Consider the following 21,837-nt stretch of genomic DNA (forward strand, 5'->3'; position numbering starts at 1 on the left):
GTTTTTTGCATTTGAAAGAGTAACTATTTAAGTTTTGTTTTTCTCCTAAAAAAAATTCAACATGAGCCTCTTAAGTGGCACATAAAACATTCAAGCGATATTCAAGTTCATGTCACATGTTGGCCAACACATCTGGTGTAACTCGGCTGATGCCTTCACTTATTCTGGATCGGAGTGTTTTGTGTGCCATAAACAGGTATATTTGAAAAACATGAGCTGTACAAATCCCAGGGGAAGAAATCTAAAGGCACTATATCAGGGGAGCGTGGGGGCCATTTGATATTCGGGCCGTCACGGCCAATCCACCTGCCAGATGACACACTGAGCTTTCTCCGGTACAGTTACCAAATTTACTGGACATACAAAACTTTAATAGTTACTCTTTCAATTGCCAAAAAATGTATTTCAATATCTTATGCTGTTTGCACATAATATGTATATGTTTGAAATCAGAATGGGACATTACGGACACCCCGTACACTTATTACCCCATGTTCATGAGGGTTACGTTCTTGGAAACTGAACCTAATCGTGATTTCCCAAATATTGAATTCAATACCCTATGGAAAAATAGGGTATGGTACCATGGCTATCAAGGTTATCATTTTTGCCAAAATATTTTGGGGTAAAAATGATAAATGTTTCAAGGATGGCATTGATGTTTATGTGGAGTATGTTTTTCGAGTACAAAGTAATGATTTAAAAAAAAAAAAATTTCTCTATGTATAATTCAAGTCTGAGTTATAAATAAACACGTAACTTATATCACTTAGGATATTGTAGTCCACCCTAGTAAACCCATTTTTTAAATAGAGTAAAATTTTAAATACTCTAATGTGGCTTAGAAATAAAGAAAATATAAATTAAACTATACAATAAGAAAAATAAAAAGCATAGCTGTGTGTGTGGGAGGAGCTTTAGCCCCGAATGTTTTTTTATAGCACCAAATCTTTTCAAGAATTAATAATGTTTTAAACTCAGGATTTGCTTCCATCCATATCAAATGGATTTTATATGAGTGTCCTTAATTTATCAATTACTACTCCTGATGAGTACTGCTGTTACACAGTGCCTCTAGGAGATTGGAATAGCTGTGGCAGTGGGTCTTAGAGCAAAACTGTACAGGTTACCAACAATATACATGCTTGTAATGTTCCAGAGCTTGCTCTCCACCACAGAGGGGTTGCATAAGTTTCTTCAAAGGGAAACTGTGGACTTGACCCAAGCACTGCAATCAAAGATGCTGTCTATGACACTGAGAGAAAAATGCATTGATGAAATTGCTGAAGATCTATACAAGAAAGCAAAAGCCATATGTGAAACTATCCACATCCAGGAGTAGAGGGGTCCAAGATCCTAACAAAAGAAGATGGAGGAGTATGTGGTGGAGTCCTCTTGTGAAACAAGCTCCAATCTCAGTAATGCAGAACTTCTGAAAAGGATCTTGTATTTTCCTTGTCGTGACGGAATGGTCAATGAGCTTTACCAACAATTTACTGGTGTGGGAGCTGATCTCATGAAAGGTATCCAGGCTTGTCACCCAGCCTCTGCGACTTTCCTCTCTGAAGAGTTCTTAACAAAAGCTGCTATTCACTACAAAATCCAGCTTTAATCTGAGGAAATACTGGTTGCTAAGAATTTTCTAGCCAGGAAAAAAAAAGAGACAGGTGCCACTCCTGACATGCTCAGTGTATACAGGTTGTTCAATTCTGTTATGTTTCCAACTCTGAAAGCCATCTTTCAAGTGGAAATGACCATTCCTGTCAACAGCTGTGAGCGATCCTTCAGTGCCTTGAGATGTCTACACACACATGGTTAAGGAGCACTATGGGACAGGACAGACTCAATCACCGGGCAGTTCTGTCCATTGAAAAGAATACACTGGATGACATTGAACCTAATGAAGTCATCAAAAGGTTTGCCAGACTCAAATCAAGAAGATACAGTCAGCCCTCACTTTACGCGGTCCCACATTCCGCTTTTCCACATTTACGCGGTGCCCTGCCGGAACCCAGGATGCTCACATTCCGCGGTGAGTGTACCCCTTTACGCGGAGAGTGTCCGGCTCGACGCTATTTTTAGATTCGCCCCACCCGCCTGCTCCCTCCTCTGCCTCCGCCTGGCCAAGCCGCGCGGTAAGGTTGCGCAGTGCATGTCTCTGTTGCGTTATCACTGACGTAATATGACGTATCGGACTGTGATTGGCCATGCATCCCTACCTCCCTCCGCTGCTAGCTGTAATTGGTTTAAAGTAATATGATGTGTCCACCCAGCAAGATAAAGGAGCACATAAAGATCACAAAGTCTACAGGTGCTTCTATGATCAAGTATTTTCACAACCAGGTGCTTCTCAAGACAGAAAAATTTTCCTATGTAATCTCTAATAAAGATATTGGCCTGTAGTTTAATATTTCCTTATTGTCCTTACCCTCCTTGGGAATAAATATCATTTTAGCATATTTTAGTTTGTCTGGAAAGTAACCGGTTATTAAGCATGCGTTATAAATGTTTAATAGTGTTTTTAAGATGTTTTCAGGTAGTTTCATGATCATATTTCGTGTAATACCTGTGAGCCCAAGGGCCTTTTCCTTAAACTTCCTCAGACAGTGCATCATTTCTCCCATGGTTATTATTTGATTATTAGGTAATAAGTTATAGTCTATATATTGCTTTGGGGTGATTCTATGTATTTGTCTTCCCATTTCGTCTTCTATCCTTTCTTCGTGTTCACTATCAAAATCTTCATTTTCCTCATCTGATATTTTAAAAACTTTTACCCATTCCCTTTTGAATGCTGACTCTTGTTCATTTTCCTCGTGCAGTTTTATTCCATTTTGGTCTTTAATGTATAGTGTTTTTTGCTTGTTGTGCCCCATCATCTTGTTTATGGAAGTCCAAAATGTTTTTGTGTCTTTAGTCATGTCAGCCGCCATTATAATATCATTCCATTTTTTATTGTTTGCTTCTTTACATGCGTCTCTTAATTTTATCTGTAGTGCTGTCTGTGTCGTATATAGCCATCTGATACTGCCGTGTCTTTCCATATACCTGTTTATTTCATTGTAATGGGTTTGGATTAATTTAACTTCTTCTGGTAGTCTGTTGTTGGGTAATGTTCTAAAGTGTGAAGTAGGAGTGTGTTTGGTTATAGATGTTTTTATTGCTGAGTGCAGTCTGTCCATTTCTGAGTCTATGTCTTCTGTTGTTTTCCCTTGTAGGTTAATCGAGTGGTGATTACCTAAGTCGTCTTTGAAGCTGTCCCAGTCTGTTTTACTCATTTTCAGTCTCTTTTTTATTGGTATCTGTATGGGGCTTGTTGACAGTGTTAGTATAATTGGCAGATGGTCACTGCCTGTAAGAGGTCCTTGTTTTATATGGTAATTGAAAAAGGCTTTGTTGTTGGTAAATATTTTGTCTGGTGTCGATTGTGTATTGTGATTTCTCCAGGTTGGAAAGTTAGGACCTAGATGATTGATTTTCCCTAGGTTTATTAATTGATTAAGGGCGTTTCCCACGGCGTTATTATTTGTATTGTCAAAAATCCTGTGTCTGGCGTTAAAGTCTCCTAAGATGTACATCGGATGACTATTGTTAGCCAATTTTAATAGGTCTTCTGTAGGTAAGTAGGGTCATCTCGGTGGGAGATAAGTAGTAGCAATAATTACGTCTCCTTGAGTTGTATTTATTTTTATTGCTAGAAATTCATCGTGGAAGTCATCGATTAGTTTTAATTTTAAGTTTCTTTTAACCGCTATAGCTACTCCGTCATTTTTCTCGCCCGATTTATTTCTTTGGTTTACATAATAGTTAAAGAGTTTTATGTTGTTGTTGTCTGTCTCACCCTGACTGTTTATTAGTATAATGTCAGGGTCCATTTCTTGATATATATTACTTAGGTTAATTCTCTCGTTCTTCTAGTTTCTTACGTTGAGTTGTATTATTCTTAAAGTTCTTACTGTTTCTCTATTGTCCATTATTTCTTATACTTGGATTGTGACTGTTGGAGTGGAGACCTATCGTCCTGTTTCCCGCTTCTTACTCTTCTAAACTCTGACGGGTCTACTATTTTAAAGTCATTGGTCGTAATCTTTAGTTTGTCCATAGTGATAAGTGTCCAGACGTAATCTTCGCTTAGGGTTTTTTTCTTGATATGTCCACTTGTATATCCCTCCTTCACAGTTTTTTGCTATTGTCCCTCCTGTTGGTCTCGATGTTGGGATTCCATGTTTTGTTGTGGTGATAACTTTTAATCCAATATCTTCAGCAGATTCAGGTTGTATATTGTGATCAGTCTCCATCTTATCTTCTCTCCTCCTTATCCTTTGTCTTGTAGTCTGTCCTTTTGTTATTTCTATCTTCTCTTTGTCACTTCTAGTCATTTGTCTGGGATCTCTATCAGTCGCTTGTGTTCCTTGTGTATCAGCTCTTGCTCCTTGCTCAAACCTTTGTTTGTCTAACTGTAGTCTTTCTCTCAGTTCACTTGAGTTTGTTGCCTGAAATAGTTTTTCAGATTCTGGATTCTCTGGGAATATCATCTCTGGTAGGCTATTCAATTTAAACATTTTCCTTAACTCCTCATTGTATGATCCGCGTGCAATGATATTGTGCAGATGTGCGTGGATCATACTAATCATTACCTTGTCATGTATTGGTTCACTTAAGTTTAATATGGTGGATTCTGGTCTGTGAGCCTCTTGGACCGCTCTCTTGGCTATTTCGACGCATGTCGTATCCTTCTTGTCTTGTTCCTTTTTCCTTGTTTCTTGTTCCTTGTACTTTATCATGTGTTTTTTTATTGGGCATGCCATTGCTAACGTCCTATGTCCTATGTATGCATTCCCGTTTCTCTTACAGTTGAGACAGCCAACATGTGTGTTCTTACATTCAGTGTAGGTATGGTCGTCGCCTGCACAATCTGAGCAGTACTTTTTCTCTTTTTCTGGACAGTCTCTCGTTGTGTGTTCTTCATATTTGTAACAGGAAAAGCAAGTTTGCAGACTGATGAATGTTTCCTTCTTTATTTGATGAGGTGTTACTGACATGTTAAATATTAGAAAGCCCTGTTGTAAAACTTTTTCAGCCATTGAAACTTCTTCGAAGGTAATCTTGAAAACATGAGTGTAGTCTTTTATCTTGATGACTTCCTCGATCTTCATCCAACTGTTTTGGCGTTCCAGTTCATCTTTCAGATCTTCAGATGTCTTCCTCCCGATCTCTTGGTCGACTTGACGAACGAAAACTGATCTTTTTGCTTTTTGATTTGGTGGCATGACAACAACAAGTCCTTCATTGTAAAATACATCTCTGGCTTCTTTTGAAAGGATTTTGTCTGAGTCAAAGTCATCTTTACAGATTACTTTGAAACCTTCGTTGGTGCTAAATATTCTTGTTAGTGGGACTTGCAATTTGTTGTAAGTGATTTCTGCCACTTTTCCTCTTCCAATAGAGTGTCCCTTATCTCTATGTTTTATTCTAATGCTTGTAGTCATCTTCCTTGATTACATCCCAATCCTACCTATAACACAGGGCTCCTGCCTGGGAGCAGTGACCCCGCCCCCCCCTCTTGGACGGGCGTCGGGCTCGTAGGGTTCTGCGCCCAGGTTACCTGTGACTATAGTTATGTCTAAAAAGTTGCCACCTACCGGTGACCCCCGGACAAGGGGTGCCCTGCACTATCACAGGTTCCCTTGCCGGATCGACCGTATCGCTAAGTCCCGCCTCCCGTTCAAGGAACGGAGTGCATGAGGGGGATGAAAAAAGGAAAGAAGAGGACTTAGAGAGTAGAGACAGTCTCCCTACCACGCCACGTTCTGTTAGCCAATCAGAGCACCGCAGTAAACGTGCTTGTATCACGCCACCGTGGGGCACCACTGATTGGCCAATCCAGGACGTAGACGCACGGGTAGTAGTCAAAATTTGGGGAGCCCAAATATATGTTTTTCAGAAGTTGGAATGTTTCGTACAATCTGAGATGGTAATTGCACCGTCGCTATGTTGAGTAAGTACAATCACTAGGATTGAGTGTCCTATCACAATGAAGTTGCAGACTGCTCAAACATGCAGCAGAAGAGGCAAGTCTTCACAGCTCCGGGTCCATGCTCGCCGGCGGGAGTGAGGACCGCCAGGCAGGCGGAGGAGGAGGTGTTGCTGGCTGGTTGGTGTAGGTAGAAAGAGACAGGTCACCACGAGGTCAGGTCTTTTATAGCGGAAGTAGGTGTGGGTAGATAGTTGACCTCCGCTCCGTGGGCGGCGCTGGTTGACCTAGACTATGAGGCACACACTGGAATTCGCGGGGCCGGCTACTCAGCGACAAACAGCGTTTGTAGGGGAGAAATCCACTACACTGTCGCCTGATGCTGACTGGAGCTTATTTGTATAAGCTCTATTTCTGATACTAAGGTAAGCATCACCAGTGCCGGGTTAAGACTTTCATAGGCCTTAGGCACCTCCAAAATATGGGGCCCCATTTGACAGCATATTCACTAATAACACAAACTAGTACCTAATTATAAAATGTGATGTCGAAAGAATAAGATTCAGTGATGTTTGTCATGAATTAAGTAAAAGAAAATGGGTTAGATCAGCTGTTCTTGTACAGTACAGAAATAGTTTTGTTTACAAGAAGCACAGCTAGCTGGTGGACACTAATAGGATTAAGTAATAAATAAATGGAAAAAAGTACCTCTATCAATTTAATAATAACCTGTAGAAAAAGGGGAAGAAAAGTTCTCGTTGTATTTTTCGTAGACCCAAGGCACTGTGCCTAATGGATAATCCGGGCCTGCATCACCGAAAGTTATGGGTCTTTTTGCAAATTTCCTTTGGAGTTTGTTTTTCTTTTATCATTATCTTAATTTCCCTTGTTTCCTGGCTTCTTTAAACTGGTCCATTTTCTGTAGACGGGCTTTAGTAGTACCTGGGCAGAGATCTCCGTTGACGAAGATAGTGATGCCTTTCAGTTGACTGCGTTGATAAAACACTTTGTCCCGGTCAGAGGGGGATGAGGGTGTCGTGGGGGAGGGAGAAGTTGGGTTCCCGACGGGTTGAGCTCGACCAAACTTGACTTAAGGAAGTTTAAAATGTTCATTCAGCAGGCGTGAGATGACTCCCAGTTCTCGTGGGTGTCTTCAGGGATACCGGCCATCCTGGGGTTGTTTCGCCGCCTTATGTCATCCACCCGGTCTGCTGGTGTCGTTTTAAGCTTGGTTTGTTCCTCACTCAGCTGTTGAACTTGAGTCTGGAGTGTTCGGTTCTCTTCGATGAACTTTACTTTGGTCTTGGTGTTTACCGCCACCTATGAACATACATAATAAAATGTTAAATATATCGCTTAAACTTAATTTACGCCAGAAGTGCCATTGAGAAAAAGTATTTTAGAACTGTCCAAACTAGCGGCTGCAAATATAAAGTTCTCTAGATTCGTATAGTGGCAACACGTGAAGTAATGTTGTCAAAATGTTTTGTTCCATTACTACAGACTAAACCAAACTCAATATGATAAGCTATTCGTTACCTTAAATAATTGCTGTGCCAAAGATTATTTAAATCAAGTAATTATTGTTGTATAAAAAGTAGTACACTATGTCATTATACACCCTGGTTAAGCCTGTCAGTGAGCGGCCTTCCCTCTGACGACAACATGGCGCTCAACCTGGTGGCCAAAGTTCATCCCGTGGTGTTTTTCACCATTGTGGATTCCTACGAAAGAAGAAATCCTGATGCTCATCGTGTAATAGGAACATTATTAGGTAAGGCATTATTTTAAATAGCGGTATTATCAGTAATGTGCGTCTGTGTGTCATAAGTCAGGTAATGTTTTATGTGGTGCTGGCTGGTGGCCACATACTACAACACGGTCCCACTAATGTAGCCGCAGTGAAGTCAAATAATGGTCCTAGATGAATAAATCGGACTGCCAATCACTTCTCGACTAGTATTTGGTGTCATAAAGTAAAAAAAAAATTGGTAAACTTACTTTAATCTGAGTTGTGTTAGGTTAGGTTAGGTACATGCACTCGATCTATTAACTCAGATTAAATTAAGTTTACCAATTTTTTTTTTACTTTATGACACCAAATACTAGTCGAGAAGTGATTGGCAGTCTGATTTATTCATCTAGGACTATTATTTGACTTCATTGCGGCTACATTTGGCTACATTTGGGTAATTAGTTGGACCCCTACCAGATGTTTGTATAGGATGGGCTACTGACACGGAATGTCTGTGAAAAATACAGATTATGATATATTGTATGCCATAACTGGAAATTTAATACTAAAACGGTTTTCCTGGGTCAATTTAGGTTAGGCAGTGGATATTTTGGGGTCTGCCCATACCGTCACCTACCCGTTTCATCACTATTTTTAACCCGTTTCGTGTTGCGTTCATCACCATCAATATATACAGGAAAATAACTGTTGCTTGGGATAGAAAATAGTAAAAAAACACAAAGACAATTTATTAAAGAACGAAAGTAAAATAAAAACATTGTTAATACGCCTTCAGTCATCTCACTGCTGGGTGGTTAATGAAAATATTTTCCAATGTTTTTTCAAAACACCAAGTTTACAAAATTGTATTACAAAATTATGCCTCGGCATAACAATACATTGGATCATGCAAACATCACACTAAGACAATTTATTAAAGATGAAAATAAGAAAATAAAAACGTTATTACTCTTGCAAGCATCTCACTTAAACAATTTATTAAAGACTAAAACGAAAAACAAAAAGAATGTGAGACTAAAATTTACTCATGCTAGCTTTGAAGAAGACAATGAAAATTTTTTGAAGAAATTAGAAGTGATGATATTTTATCTTCATATTCATCCCCTGGCTTCCAGAGATGGACTTGTTTGTCATGATTTGCTTTTATTGTGCACGATTTTAGCTTTTGCTCAGACTTGACAAGCACTGACGCAGGTTCAGATAAATTCAGGAGCCAGTACTTGGCAACAGTATGTAACACTGACCGATCGCCCAAGCGGCTAACGAGCTGATCAGTGGTGAAGAGGATAAAAGTAATATATTCACGAAAGTAATTGTTGCTTGGGATGGAAAATAGTAAAAAAAAAACACAAGACAATTTATTAAAAACAAATAAAAAATAAAAACATTGATAATACGCCTGCAATCATCTCACTGCTGGGTGGTTTATGCGCTTGTGCCAAATCACCTTCATTAGTTCTGTATTTTGTTTATTTACCAATGTCTTAATCGTTTTCTTTATTTAATAATTAATACTCGTATATGATAATAACAAAACTTCCCGAGTCGTCTGTATACACGTGTAATTTCTGTTTGTGTAAAATAGTAACTTTCTTTCACATTTGTGTCTGTTAACATCGCTGGCAGCATTGTAGCCAAGTTAGACTCCAGGCTACTGGTGTTATGGTTGTTTATCATCTCATATTTTTGGGTACGTAACTTTCTTCATATAGTTTTACTCGGTTACATGTACAGACCATCCTACATACATACAGTACAGTATTGTGTAAAAAAGTAAAAGAAAAAATGGTAGTAATAAGCTTCGCACTGTTACGTTGAAAACTAAGGTGGACATTATAAACTGTTGTGAAAGAGGTGAGAAAATGATAAGCATAGCAAATACTCTTGGGATGAATCATTCGACTGTTGGGACAATTTTGAAGGACAAAGCGCATTATGTAACATTTGAAAGGTTCTGTGCCAGTGCATTCCACGATCATCAGTAAGAAAAGAGGCTCAGTGATCGCAGAGATGGAAAAACTTTTGAGTGTGTGGCCGGAAGACCAGCATCAGCACCGCATGCCTATAAGCCTTAACTTCATTCAGCAGAAGGTCATAAGTCTCTTTGAAGACGTAAAGGCTAAACATGGTGAGAGTGTTACTGAAGAAATATTTACTGCTAGCCATGGTTGGTTCCACAGGTTTAAGGCTCGTTCAAACCTGCGCAACATAAGAGTGAGTGGTGAGGCTGCCAGTGCTATCATGGTAGCAGCTTTTGTCAGAAATTATTGATGAGGGGGGTTACCTACCAGAGCGGGTGTTTAATGTGGATGAGACCGGTTTATACTGGAAGAAAATGCCTGATCATACATACATCGCCAAAGAAGAAAAGACTATGCCTCGTTTAAAGACATCGAAGGATAGACTTACACTCCTGCTTGGTGGAAATGCTGCTAGTGACTGCAAACTAAAACCTTTGTTAGTGTATCATTCCAAAAACCCCAGGGCCCTCAAGGGTGTTGTCAAAGCTTCACTTCCTGTTGTGTGGAAGGCTAACCCTAAGGCATGGATGACTCAAGTCCTCTTCGAAGACTGGTTTTTCCATAATTTTGTACCTGAGGTGGAAAAGTACTGCAACAACAAAAACCTGCCCTTCATGATCCTGCTTGTGCTAGATAATGCCCCTGGTCATCCATCATTCCTGGACGATTTCCATGCCAACATCAAGGTGGTGTACTTGCCTCCCAATACCACCTCTGTCCTGCAGCCTATGGTCCAAGGTGTCATAGCAAGTTTTAAAGCATACTACCTGCAGAGAACTTTCACACAGGCTGTGAAGGAGACTGAAGGGGAGAGTGGAGTGACACTGAGAGAGTTCTGGAAGAACTACAACATCTACAAGGCCATTAAGAACATTGATGCTTCCTGGCATGAGGTCAAGACTTCCAACATGAATGGTGTTTGGAAGGAGCTCTGCCTACAATTTGCCAATGACTTCAAGGGATTTACAGAGTATGTGGATTCAGTGGCCAACAAACCTAGTGGAACTGGGCAAGCAACTGCATTTGGAAATGGAGGAAGATGATGTCCACGAATTGTTGGAATGCCACTCTCAGGAGCTGACGAACGAAGATTTGATGGAGCTGGAGTCACACAGGGTCCAGGAGGAGGTCCCTGAGGAGAAACAGGAGGCTGAGGAACCCAAAAAGTTCAACTCTAAGCAACTGGCTGAAGATCTCAGCATGATTGAGAAGGTACTAGCTTCTTTTGAGTCTCAGGACCCAAACATTGAAAGATTTACAAAAGTGTCTGCAGCTGTTCATGATGCTATTGCCTGCTACAAGATAATTTATGAAGAAAAGAAAAGATTAACTGTGCAGACAACCCCTGATAAGTTTTTCACGAGAGTTGAGATGGGACACAAGGAGCAAGGGAAATTATAATCTACGGAACATCAAGAACCAATGCCATATACAGGAGGTTATACAGCCTTTAAAGCCATTCCTAGAACCAGATACCTGTACCTCAGACCCTGTTGATCCTCCATCTCCATCCTCCAACTAACTCCAACACCTCTGCAAGCAACATCAGCCCCACCAAGCAAGGCAGCACCAGGAATAGAGTAAGAACCTTATAATAATACCTTTATTTATTATTACTATACATGCTATTATTACTATACAGTACATGCTACTTATACATTAAAATACCATTTAAGGCTGGGAAGAAATATTGTCAAGTATTATTGGGGTATAGCTGTCTGTACAACCTTTTGTTACAATGCTGTATACAGTATTGACAAGAGTAATGTTGGATTTACGAACAGACCTCAGGATCCTAACCCGTTCGTAAGTAGAGGAGCCCCTGTATAATAGTACCTAACTACAGGTTGTACCTCTCTAGTTCGGCAACCTCGGGACCTGACCGGTGCCGGACCATAGAAATTCACCCTTTTCCTGGATAGATAGTGACTTGTGCTTATGCTTGGAAGCACTAGCACCACTTTCTCTGCATCATGGTCTCTTTGAAGACATATTGAAGGGTTAAATGTCGTATAGTAGCGTCTCAAATTTCGCGAGTTTTTAATTCCTAACGTATTTTATTGGAACACACAAAAAAATAAATAAATAAAAATTTTGACGGTGGAAACTTGAATTTCGACGGGTTTGAACGGCCCGCCAACGTGCAGACGACGTGCATAAAAGTGTAAACAGCATCATTTCTCTTATGTACAAAAGATTCATTATTGTTTATTACTGAATGTCTTTTTTATTGAATTAATGTTTATGTGTGCAAAATGAGCAATACAATTCATTAATAATACGTAGAATATTAAAACACAAGACGAATTGACACAGCATTGTTTTCGTTGATTACAAAACCAGTGACTGACTGGTTCTACATATAAAACTGAAGAAAATAAGACCGTGGTTGTAGGTGTAGTAAAATTAATATGGTTGTTTTAAGTAATGTTATTTAATGTTAATAAATGGAACAATAGAAGTAGCTAACGATAATGGTAAAGAAAAAAAGAGAGATTGTTTATGTACAGTAAGTGCGCACAAGTGAAAACATATCGTCATTACTTTACATAAGAATATGAAAGCAACACTTATTTACTGTTCATATATATTTTAATTAATGTTTCTGAATTTGTTTTTATTGGATTAATGTTTGTGTGTGCAAAATTAACAATACAATTTATTAATAATACGTGGAATATTAGAGACGAGACGGCTGCCGAAGTGTGCATATACATCTGCATAGGTGTTCAGGATCTCCTGTAGGTTGCGTTCAGTGTGAACGATGAGTGTGAGGTTGTCTGCATACTGAAGTTCAGTGATGGAAGCTCCGACACCTTTGTTCCTGTGTGGAGTCGTCTTATGTTGATAAGTTCCTTCATCCAGTACTGGATGTCCACCTTGCCAGCTGAATTGGCACTGGCATGAATAAGGAAGGCAGCCAAGAAAATAGAAAAGAGAGTTGGTGCCATTACACATCCTTGTTTTACCCCTGTTTGGAAGGGGAAGAACTCAGACTGGGTGTCATTGTGGAGTTGCCTCATAATGGCAATAAATTTTGGTGGGCAGCCAAAACGACTGAGGGTCTGCCAGAGGCTTCCCTGTTGACCGAGTTGAAGGCCTTGGTTAGGTCGATGAAGGCCATGTACAGGTCACGACGCTGTTCTCTGCACTTTTCCTGTATCTAGCGGGCAGCAAAGATCATGTCAGTGGTGTCACGTGATGGTCTAAAGCCACATTGAGATTCTGGGAGGAAGTTTTCAGCCTCAGGAAAAAGTCTGTTTAGGAGGACTCGGGCGATAATCTTGCCAGCTAAGGACAGCAGTGAGATCCTGCGGTAGTTGTCACAGTCTGACCGGTCTCCCTTGTTCTTATAAATATTGATGATGGAGGCATCCTTAAGAGCTATGATGGAGGCATCCTTAAGAGCTTGGGGGATTTCCACCTTTTCCCATATATTCTCCAGGAGAGAGTGGAGACGGCTGGTAAGCAGAGGTCCTCTTGCTTTATACACCTTGGCTGAGATTCCATCAGGCCCTGAGGCTTTGGTGGCAATAGCTACCTTATCCAGTGATGGAGGATTGTTGAGGTGGGTCAGCTCTGGATGCTGAGGAACCTGCTGGGTAGTCAAGACATACACATCGGTGATTCAGTTGAGCAGTGATTGATAGTGCTCTTTCCAGCACTGACGGATGACTTCTTCATCTTTAATGAGGGAGTTACCATCGGATGAGTGGAGGGGGGTGATGCCATGAGTAGTTGGGCCATATATTGTTTTAGCGGAATTGAAAAATTTGCGCATCTTGTGTTGATCTGCAAATTTTGCATATCACACACTGTATTTTCTGCCATTTGTTCATTAGTTTGTGAAGTTCCCGCTGGACCACTTCTTTCTCCTCATGAAAAATATCAGCTTTGGTACAAGACTTGAGTATAGAGACAGGTTAAAGCATCTTAATTTGCACTCCCTCGAGAGACGTAGAGCGAGGGGCGACCTGATAGAGGTGTATAAGTGGAAGACAGGGCTAAACAAAGGGGACATTACAAAGGTACTCAAATTATCCAACCAGGAGCGAACTCGTAACAATGGTTTTAAATTAGACAAATTTAGATTTAGGCGTGAAATAGGTAAACACTGGTTTGGAAACAGAGTAGTGGATGAATGGAACAAGTTACCAAATATCATCATTAACTCGAATACGCTGAATTGCTTCAAACATAGGTTGGATGCTCATATGAGCAATAGGGGTTGGTTGTAAACGGGACTGCCCAGTATGGGCCAATAGGCCCGCTGCAGTTTCCTCCATTCTTATGTTCTTATGTTCTTATCCAACTTATGTGGGGGACCCCCACACCCCCCCCAGTAACTTCGACCACCATTTTGCTGAAAAATCACACCCAAAAACAAAGCTAAAGGTAAAGATACTTATTTACAGTGTACTTATATTGTAGCAGATGAATTTTGAGATTATTGTAGCAGACAAATCTTGATGAATCTTCAGTTGGAGGACAAAGGGGGCCTCTTAAACTTACTTTGCTTTCAAATTTGCTTTCTGTTATACGATTTAGTTTTACTTATGCACAAAAGCACATGAGGTACTTTGTGCACAATGGCAGAGCATACCATACAGAAAGCTCAGATCAAATAACAGTGACCCCAAATGAATAATTAATTATTTAAAGAATATTTACTGGACAAAGGAAGGCTATAGGTAGAAGAATAAATCGTGAAGTTTGCCTCCGAGATTATTATAAGGTACAGTAGTGTTGGGATATATCGCGAGATAGGGTCCAACGATGTTTGCTATATCCTAACCCGCGATATATAATAACATGTAATCAATGGGGAAAATAGGGTTAGGTTCTGGAGGCCAAAAAAGTGACTAAACTTGACATAACGAGTTTATTTTCTTATTAACTAAAGCACCAATGATCACGAGACTCAGGAACAACAGGCTGTTTCAATGTCAGTATCAATATCAAGGAACACCAGACTAGGCAGCAGACGCCACACTGCCACCCTCACTTGAAAATCCCACACCTGCTTAAACGAACACCAAAAATATTACTTACAGTATTAAATCTTTTCCATTAAGCTTTCCATTATCTTCACTTCACTTTTCACGTCACTAGCAACCCATTTACAGTCACCCTATAAGTCGTAATCTGTAACAGTCAGCTGCTTTCTCATCACTCACTCAGAAAGACTGAGCGGGCGAGCGTGAATGCGTGAGTGAGTAGCCACAGAGGCGCCTTTGGTGAGCAAATAACCCATTTGTTTGCCGTGGCGGTACATTTTAAATATATCCTGCTTGATTTCCCACGCAAAAAAAAAAAAAAGGCCATATCGATAATTTTGGCAGCTGCGATATAAAAAAAATCGTTATATAAAGTCGTGATATATATCCCGACCATACTGTATTGGCCGGTAGGGTTAAGACTGAAATAATAAAAGCAAAGAGGAATAATGAACTGAAGGTAGCAAGGGAGCCAATGTCAAACCCCAAGGGATTCTTTCAAATGTATCAAACTAAAACACGAGAAAAGATTGGACCAATACAGTCAGATACCGGCGAGCTAACTGATAACAACTGAGAAATGAGCAATAATCTGAATAAATATTTTTCAACAGTTTTCACCACTAAAAATTTGAACATGATACCCGAGGCACCGACTACATACAGAGATAGTAGTGACTGGTAACGACGTTAGTAAGCAAGTAGACAAGTTAAAGCCTAATAAGTCGCCAGGTCCCGATGAGATATTTGCCAGAGTATTAAAGGAATGTTTGGAAGAGCTTAGTATGCCCTTAGCAAAATTGTTTAACATGTAATTAAAAACAGGTGTAGTACTGTACCATAATCCCGGAGGATAGCTAATGTGATAACGATTTTCAAGGAGGGATATAAATCACTATCATCGACCAATCAGTTTAACATCAATTGTAGGCAAATTGCTGGAAGCAATAATTTCAAACTCTATTCGAAATCACCTGTTAGGTAACTACATGGTAGGGAGTAAAATATCAGCTGTTCAGGAGTGCTTGGCAACACTCATTACCACTCCATCTCTCTAATCACCCACACCTTTCTGCTTTCTCACTCCATATTTTAAAATGTTATGTAATGTAATGTTGAAGGAATGCAACTGTGCTCATTTATACTTATCACAATCTCTCTAAAAATATTTTAGCCTTTGTCTTTATTCAAGAAAGGGTAACCTGACATTCCATCAGAAGGTCAGTAATACCCACTAATCCCCCACCCTACCTCTACCTGACATTGAGTCAGGCCAGGTTCCCCCCCCCCCCCAAAAGTTACTTTCATATTTATTCAAGACATTTTCAGAAATTTTTTCGATTTTCAACCTTGGAAAATTTGTTCCTAAAGCCGGAAAATTGGGAATAATTTTCTGAGAAAATTTCAATTCCGGCTTTTGGAGATTTCTTGATTTGGGGGATTCCAGATAACAGAGATATTACTGTACTTAGTCTAAGAGGTGTAAACAGAGAAACCAGATATCAGATGAACAACGTTGTTATAGAGAAATCCGACTATGAGAAAGATTTAGGATTAATGATAAGTAGGAATCTTAAACTAAGACAACAATGTGTATTTGGTTTTAACAAGGCTAACAAAGTACAGTACTTACTTGGGTTCATACAAAGGAGTGTTAGTTATAATACTAGCGAGGTTAACCTAAAACTATATCTTGTGCTTGTGAAATCTCATTTGGATTACGCATTTCAGTTCTGGTTACCGTACTACAGAATGGATATAGAATCCCTAGAAAGAATTCAGAGTCGTAGAGTGAGGGGCGACATGATCGAGGTGTATAAATGGAAGTCAGGGCTAAACAAAGGTGATATAACAATGGTACTCAAATTATCCAACCAGGAGTGAACTCGTAGCAATGGTTTTAAATTAGAAAATTTAAATTTACGTGCTTGTTAGGTAAACATGGTTTGGAAATAGAGTAGTGGATTAGTGGAACAAGTTACCAAACATCATCATTAACTTGAATACGCTGGATAGCTTCAAACATAGGTTGGATGGATATATGAGCGATAGGGGTTGGGTGTAAATGGGACTGCCCAGTATGGGCCAATAGGCCTGCTGCAGTTTCCTCCATTCCTATGTTCTTAGGATCTTATGTTATCTATACAGTTACCCTTAAAAGTGGCATTTATTTCTTGGTTTAATCACTGTAGCAATAGAGGATGCGAGGAGGGCAGATCGAGGGTTACCACCAATTCTGACTGAGGTGTAGGGTGAGTGATAGCGGACCCACAGACCCTATTGATAGTCTAGCTAATGGGGGTTTCTGACTTATGGAAATACAACTTACTGTACTACAGGTTGAACCTCCCTAATCCGGTACAGTACTCTATTGTCCGGCACCTCTCGTCGTCCGGCAAAATTTTAGTTTGCCGGACGGCCGCTAGCACCCACCGGCGCTAGTATCCATGGTTCGACACACCCTTTGTTTACATCTGGTCCTCGTGAAGTTTGGTGCGTTCCTCGGTATTTCAAGTGTTTCTGTAATATTTCACTTGTTATTTACCCTTAATATGCCTCATAAGCATATTTATTTTATTATTTCATTTACTGTACAGATATATTTTTCCTCTTTTCAGGTGAACATCACCAATTTAAGTACAGGTACAGGTACCGTAACTATTTTGTCATTTTAAGTGCAGAATGAGAATTATTGTTTATCTATTTTCGTTTATTACAATTACACTGTACAGTAGAACGTGCATATAACACGAGATATGTTCCAAGAGAGGTTGATTTAAACCGAATTCCCACTAAATCAAAGTGTTGTTTAAATGGAACGATTAGTTTGGTACTTGAGAGAAACACAAAATACTAAAAAGACTGAGAGTCTACCCAGATGCACCTCTGCCCATCTCCTAGAATAAACAAAACATTGTTTTTTGTAGTACAGTGGGGTATGCTATAACGAATCTAATTGGTTCTAGAACCTTGTTCGTTATAGCTTTCGTTCATTATAGGATTAATCCGTTCCAGGCCCCCAAATACAACCACTTAACACTGAAAAATATAATATAAAATTGTAAAAAAAGTGCATAAATATGCATCTAAACCCCTGAAATAAAGAATATCATTAATACTTGTAATAAAAAAACAATAAATTAGTAAAAAAAAAAAAAAATAATAATAATGTTTGTTGTATAAGTTTCGTTCGTTATAGCATTCTCAATTTTATAGGTAAAACCGTTCGTTATAGGAATATTCGTAGTAGAATCCATTCATTATAGCATACCCCACTGTATTATGTTAAAACAAACACTCATAAATCAACACAGCTAAAATTACTGTAAGGGATGCGAAATGGTCTGTTTACTGGCTGGGAAGATGGGAGAAGAGAGGGAGGTGATATGTTTGACAGTTGATGCCAAGGTCTAGTACTTACAGTATTTATTTATCAGTCCTTAAGAGTGACTTTAAGTTTTTCTCTTATAAAATGTCACTGAACTGACATGGGAGAATATAATTAACATTGCTGGAATTCTTATAAGATAGTGATTAATTTGAATATAAACATGCTATAGTTTGCACTAGACAAAAATTTTAGTACTGTAATCATTTAGTACATTATTTTGAGTACTGTACAGCACATGTACAGTACAGCTTTGCCCTTAGGACAGTGTAATGTGCCCAGAGAAACATTAGGCTCCAAATTTTAAATATGATTCGCCAGATTGACGCATCAATAATACTATGTATTTTACAAAGACCGCCTGTGGTTCGGAAAATTCTATAGTCCGGCACCGGTCAGGTCCAAAGGGTGCCTGATTAGGGAGGTTCAACTTGTACTGTACTATTTTCTTACAGGATGACTAAATAATGAATAAAAGTGCCAAAATTGGTCTTAAAGATTAAACAAAAGTTGCAGTTACTTGGAAATACACATGATTTTCCACCGCCGTCTCCATACGAAAAGTAAACATTAAGCGGCTAGCAAATACCCCCAGCACAATGATAATAAAGTAACGAAAATGGCTGTTGTAAGGTGACAATGGTTAACTTATACATTCAAAGGAAGATATTGTTAAAATCTATAGTAAATGAAACTAAATATAATTGCACTCAACAAATACGTTAGCATAGGCTAGGGGCCCATTTGACAAACTGGGCAAAATGAAGTGTCCAGTTGGTGAACTGTTTGTGTTTCACTGGCTGAATAACTTGTATTAATTAGTTGTTGTACATCCCTCAGGTACCATAGGTGTGGATAAGGGAGCCATTGAGATAACTAACTGCTTCTGTGTTCCTCACAATGAGTCAAAAGAAGAGGTAAGTCAGAGCTTCAGGTGTGTCATTGTTTACAGTCATCTCTTTTTCTATTTATACTTATGTATTTTTCATATTTTCACTTACAAAAACTCAAAATTAAAGTTTTTAGTTCCTTTTATTGCATGAATTTTTATCCCTTCACTATGGGAATGACTTTTTAATATTGTATTTGGTTAACACCAGATGATTTTAGTAAACAGAGAGGTAAGTGGGTTTTGAAAAATATTGTATAGTGCTGTATTTTGGTTTCTTGTTACAGTACTTCTCATGTTACTTGATTGGACAAGAAAGTATGAGGGACAGCATTGTGAGACACTGTAATCTAAACAAGTTGTATTATTATGTCACAGAATGGTCAAGCTTTGTGTTTACTCCAGTGGTAAACTAAATGTTGTAGTCTTCCTCCAGCATTATGAGATCTTGTCTGAGAAAATAAATTTTGACACGTTCAAATACTGGACAGTACTGAGTTTAAGTCCGATATTGTATAATGTACATTCCCAGACGAAAGTTCTTCATACCGTCAAGGTGGAGGAAGCAAAGTCTGCCCCACCCTTACTGGATGGTGGGTCCATTGTCATCCCCCTCGCAGTTCAACAGTCGAGCTCTGATACTTTTATTTCTCAATAAGGACTGGAAAAGGATGTCATTGTTTTGTTTAATAAATTTACGAAACAATTTACCCAATCTGTTTTTACATTATTTGAGATAAGAGGTTAGATCATTATTAGATAATCATGACATATTTTGTTACAGTGATCTAAAAGGTGTTTCTCTCATTGTGTTTATTTGTTTTCAAAAGTGTTTTTCCCCCAAATTGGATTTTCTCATTGTACAAACATGATACAACTAAAATGGCCTCTGAAAACAGTTGAAAGAGGACAAAACAAAAGGTTTACTTAATCAATGACAAGAAAGTTTAACTGCCTTTGAAACATGATCGTAATAAAGTGGCATTAAATAAATCCACGAAAAATTTTACTTACCGGTATAATCCCTGCGTTTTTTTATATCATTAGACACCAAATACATGCTGTACCTATGTGAGGCCTGCTGGTGGTGCCTAGCAATAATGTTCTCAATAGGCGGGGATATCTTTGATAAACAGACACGCATGTCATCTTCAATGCTTAACCCCCCTCTCTCTCTCTCTCTCAGTAAAATATCAGCTGTTGAGGAGTGCTTGGCAACATTCATTACCACTCCATCTCTCTAATCACTCACTTCTTTCTGCTTTCTCACTCCATATTTTAAAATGTTATGTAATGTTGAAAGGATACAACTGCTCGTGTATACTGTACTTATCACAATCTCCCTAAAAATACTTTATGGTTCATGTTTATTCAAAACATCTTCAGGTCATGAGACCCACTAATCCATCACCTAAGAAAGGGTGACCTGACATTCCATCAGAAGGTCAGTAATATGAGACCACTAATCCCCCACCCCACCTCCACCTGACATTGCATCAGGTCAGGTCAGTTACATGAGACCCAGTAATCCTCCACAGCTCTATGGGAGTGGATAATACCAGTTTTTAATTTTCAAATATATTTATTTTACTAAACTTTTAGATAAACTATTCTGTATTATAGTGTAGTAAATAAATGGAGTTTCTAACTTAATTAGAACTGCATTTAAAGACTCTGGTAGTTTAGCCTCAAGGAAAACATCCCCAGCACCCAGAAACATTCTGGGGAAGTGGGGTAGTGTGTCTGTGCAAGAGGTCTAGTTTAGACAATTGGAAACTTTTCCCAGGAACCGGAAAAGATTCCGGGGATTAAGAATTTTTCCGGGTTTGAGAAAGTCGTCTGGTTAGTGGGAAATCTCTCGTCCCTAGAAGTGCTCTGCACCAATTATTCTGGTTCTTAAGTAAAGAGGTAATTGCTCTTTCATTTCACAACACTGATGATGAAGATGGTAATTGTCAGAAAGTTTGGTGGAAATGAAAAATAAAGATGTTAATCATAGAGAGGAATAGGGAGTAGGTTTTTCTAAAGTTATTTCTTCTACGCTCTAGGTTGCAGTGGAGCTGGACTTTGCTAAAGATATGTACGAACTACACCGCAAAGTAAATCCCGGCGAGGTGATTGTGGGGTGGTGGGCAACTGGCCACGAGATCACCGACCACTCTCTGCTCATCCACGACTACTACTCCCGCGTCACCAACAACCCCATCCATCTCACTGTGGACACAACTCTGCACGGAGGCCGCATGAACATCAAGGTAGGAATGAAACAGGTTAAGGAAGCATTTTGAGGGTCCTCTAGGTTATATAGCACTTTCATGCCTCTCTTTCTAGTGTATGTAGAATTATGTCATTTAGGATACACAGTGTTTAAAGCAAAGTGAAAAAAGGGGAGTGCTGAAACATTATAATAATATTACGTTGTTTATTATGGATTTTACACACACACACACACACACACTACATCCTTTACCACCAGAGGGTCAAGACCTATTCAGGCGCTGCTCCTGCTGAGCAGCGGCCCTCCTTGGCCATGTTGGCTCATTCCTGAATTCCCTCTCCCTGACCCATCCTCACCACCGGTATATCTACATAATAAAAAATGACAATTTCGTTTTGGAAAGAAGTGGGATCAGTGTTGAACAGTGTTTAAGCCAGTGAAGTCAGCACTAGACAGTACCAGTGAGATAAGCACCCCTTGGAACTGACCACCATCTTCTGACCAGGAGGTGCTAATCTGTCCACCCTGGGAACAACAGAGGGCCGGTTATTCACCTGACTATGAAATAACACATCACCACCAAGCAGAGTGAGG

At 39.3% G+C, this 21,837-nt stretch overlaps 1 protein-coding gene across 1 annotated transcript in view; it reads left to right on the forward strand.

Annotated features, from left to right (window-relative positions):
• Positions 1-7,592: 7,592 nt before the first annotated feature.
• Positions 7,593-21,837, forward strand: part of LOC121860150 (eukaryotic translation initiation factor 3 subunit F-1-like) — a 30,170-nt gene continuing 15,925 nt past the window's right edge. Inside the window, exons 1-3 of the mRNA XM_042357208.1 lie at positions 7,593-7,748; positions 18,977-19,053; positions 21,074-21,280. Coding sequence (XP_042213142.1) covers positions 7,640-7,748; positions 18,977-19,053; positions 21,074-21,280 — 393 coding nt within the window. The 5' untranslated portion in view covers positions 7,593-7,639. The remainder of the gene's footprint in view (positions 7,749-18,976; positions 19,054-21,073; positions 21,281-21,837) is intronic.

Source organism: Homarus americanus, unplaced genomic scaffold, assembly GCF_018991925.1.
Source record: "Homarus americanus isolate GMGI-L3 unplaced genomic scaffold, GMGI_Hamer_2.0 scaffold5831, whole genome shotgun sequence".
Lineage (NCBI taxonomy): Eukaryota > Metazoa > Arthropoda > Malacostraca > Decapoda > Nephropidae > Homarus > Homarus americanus.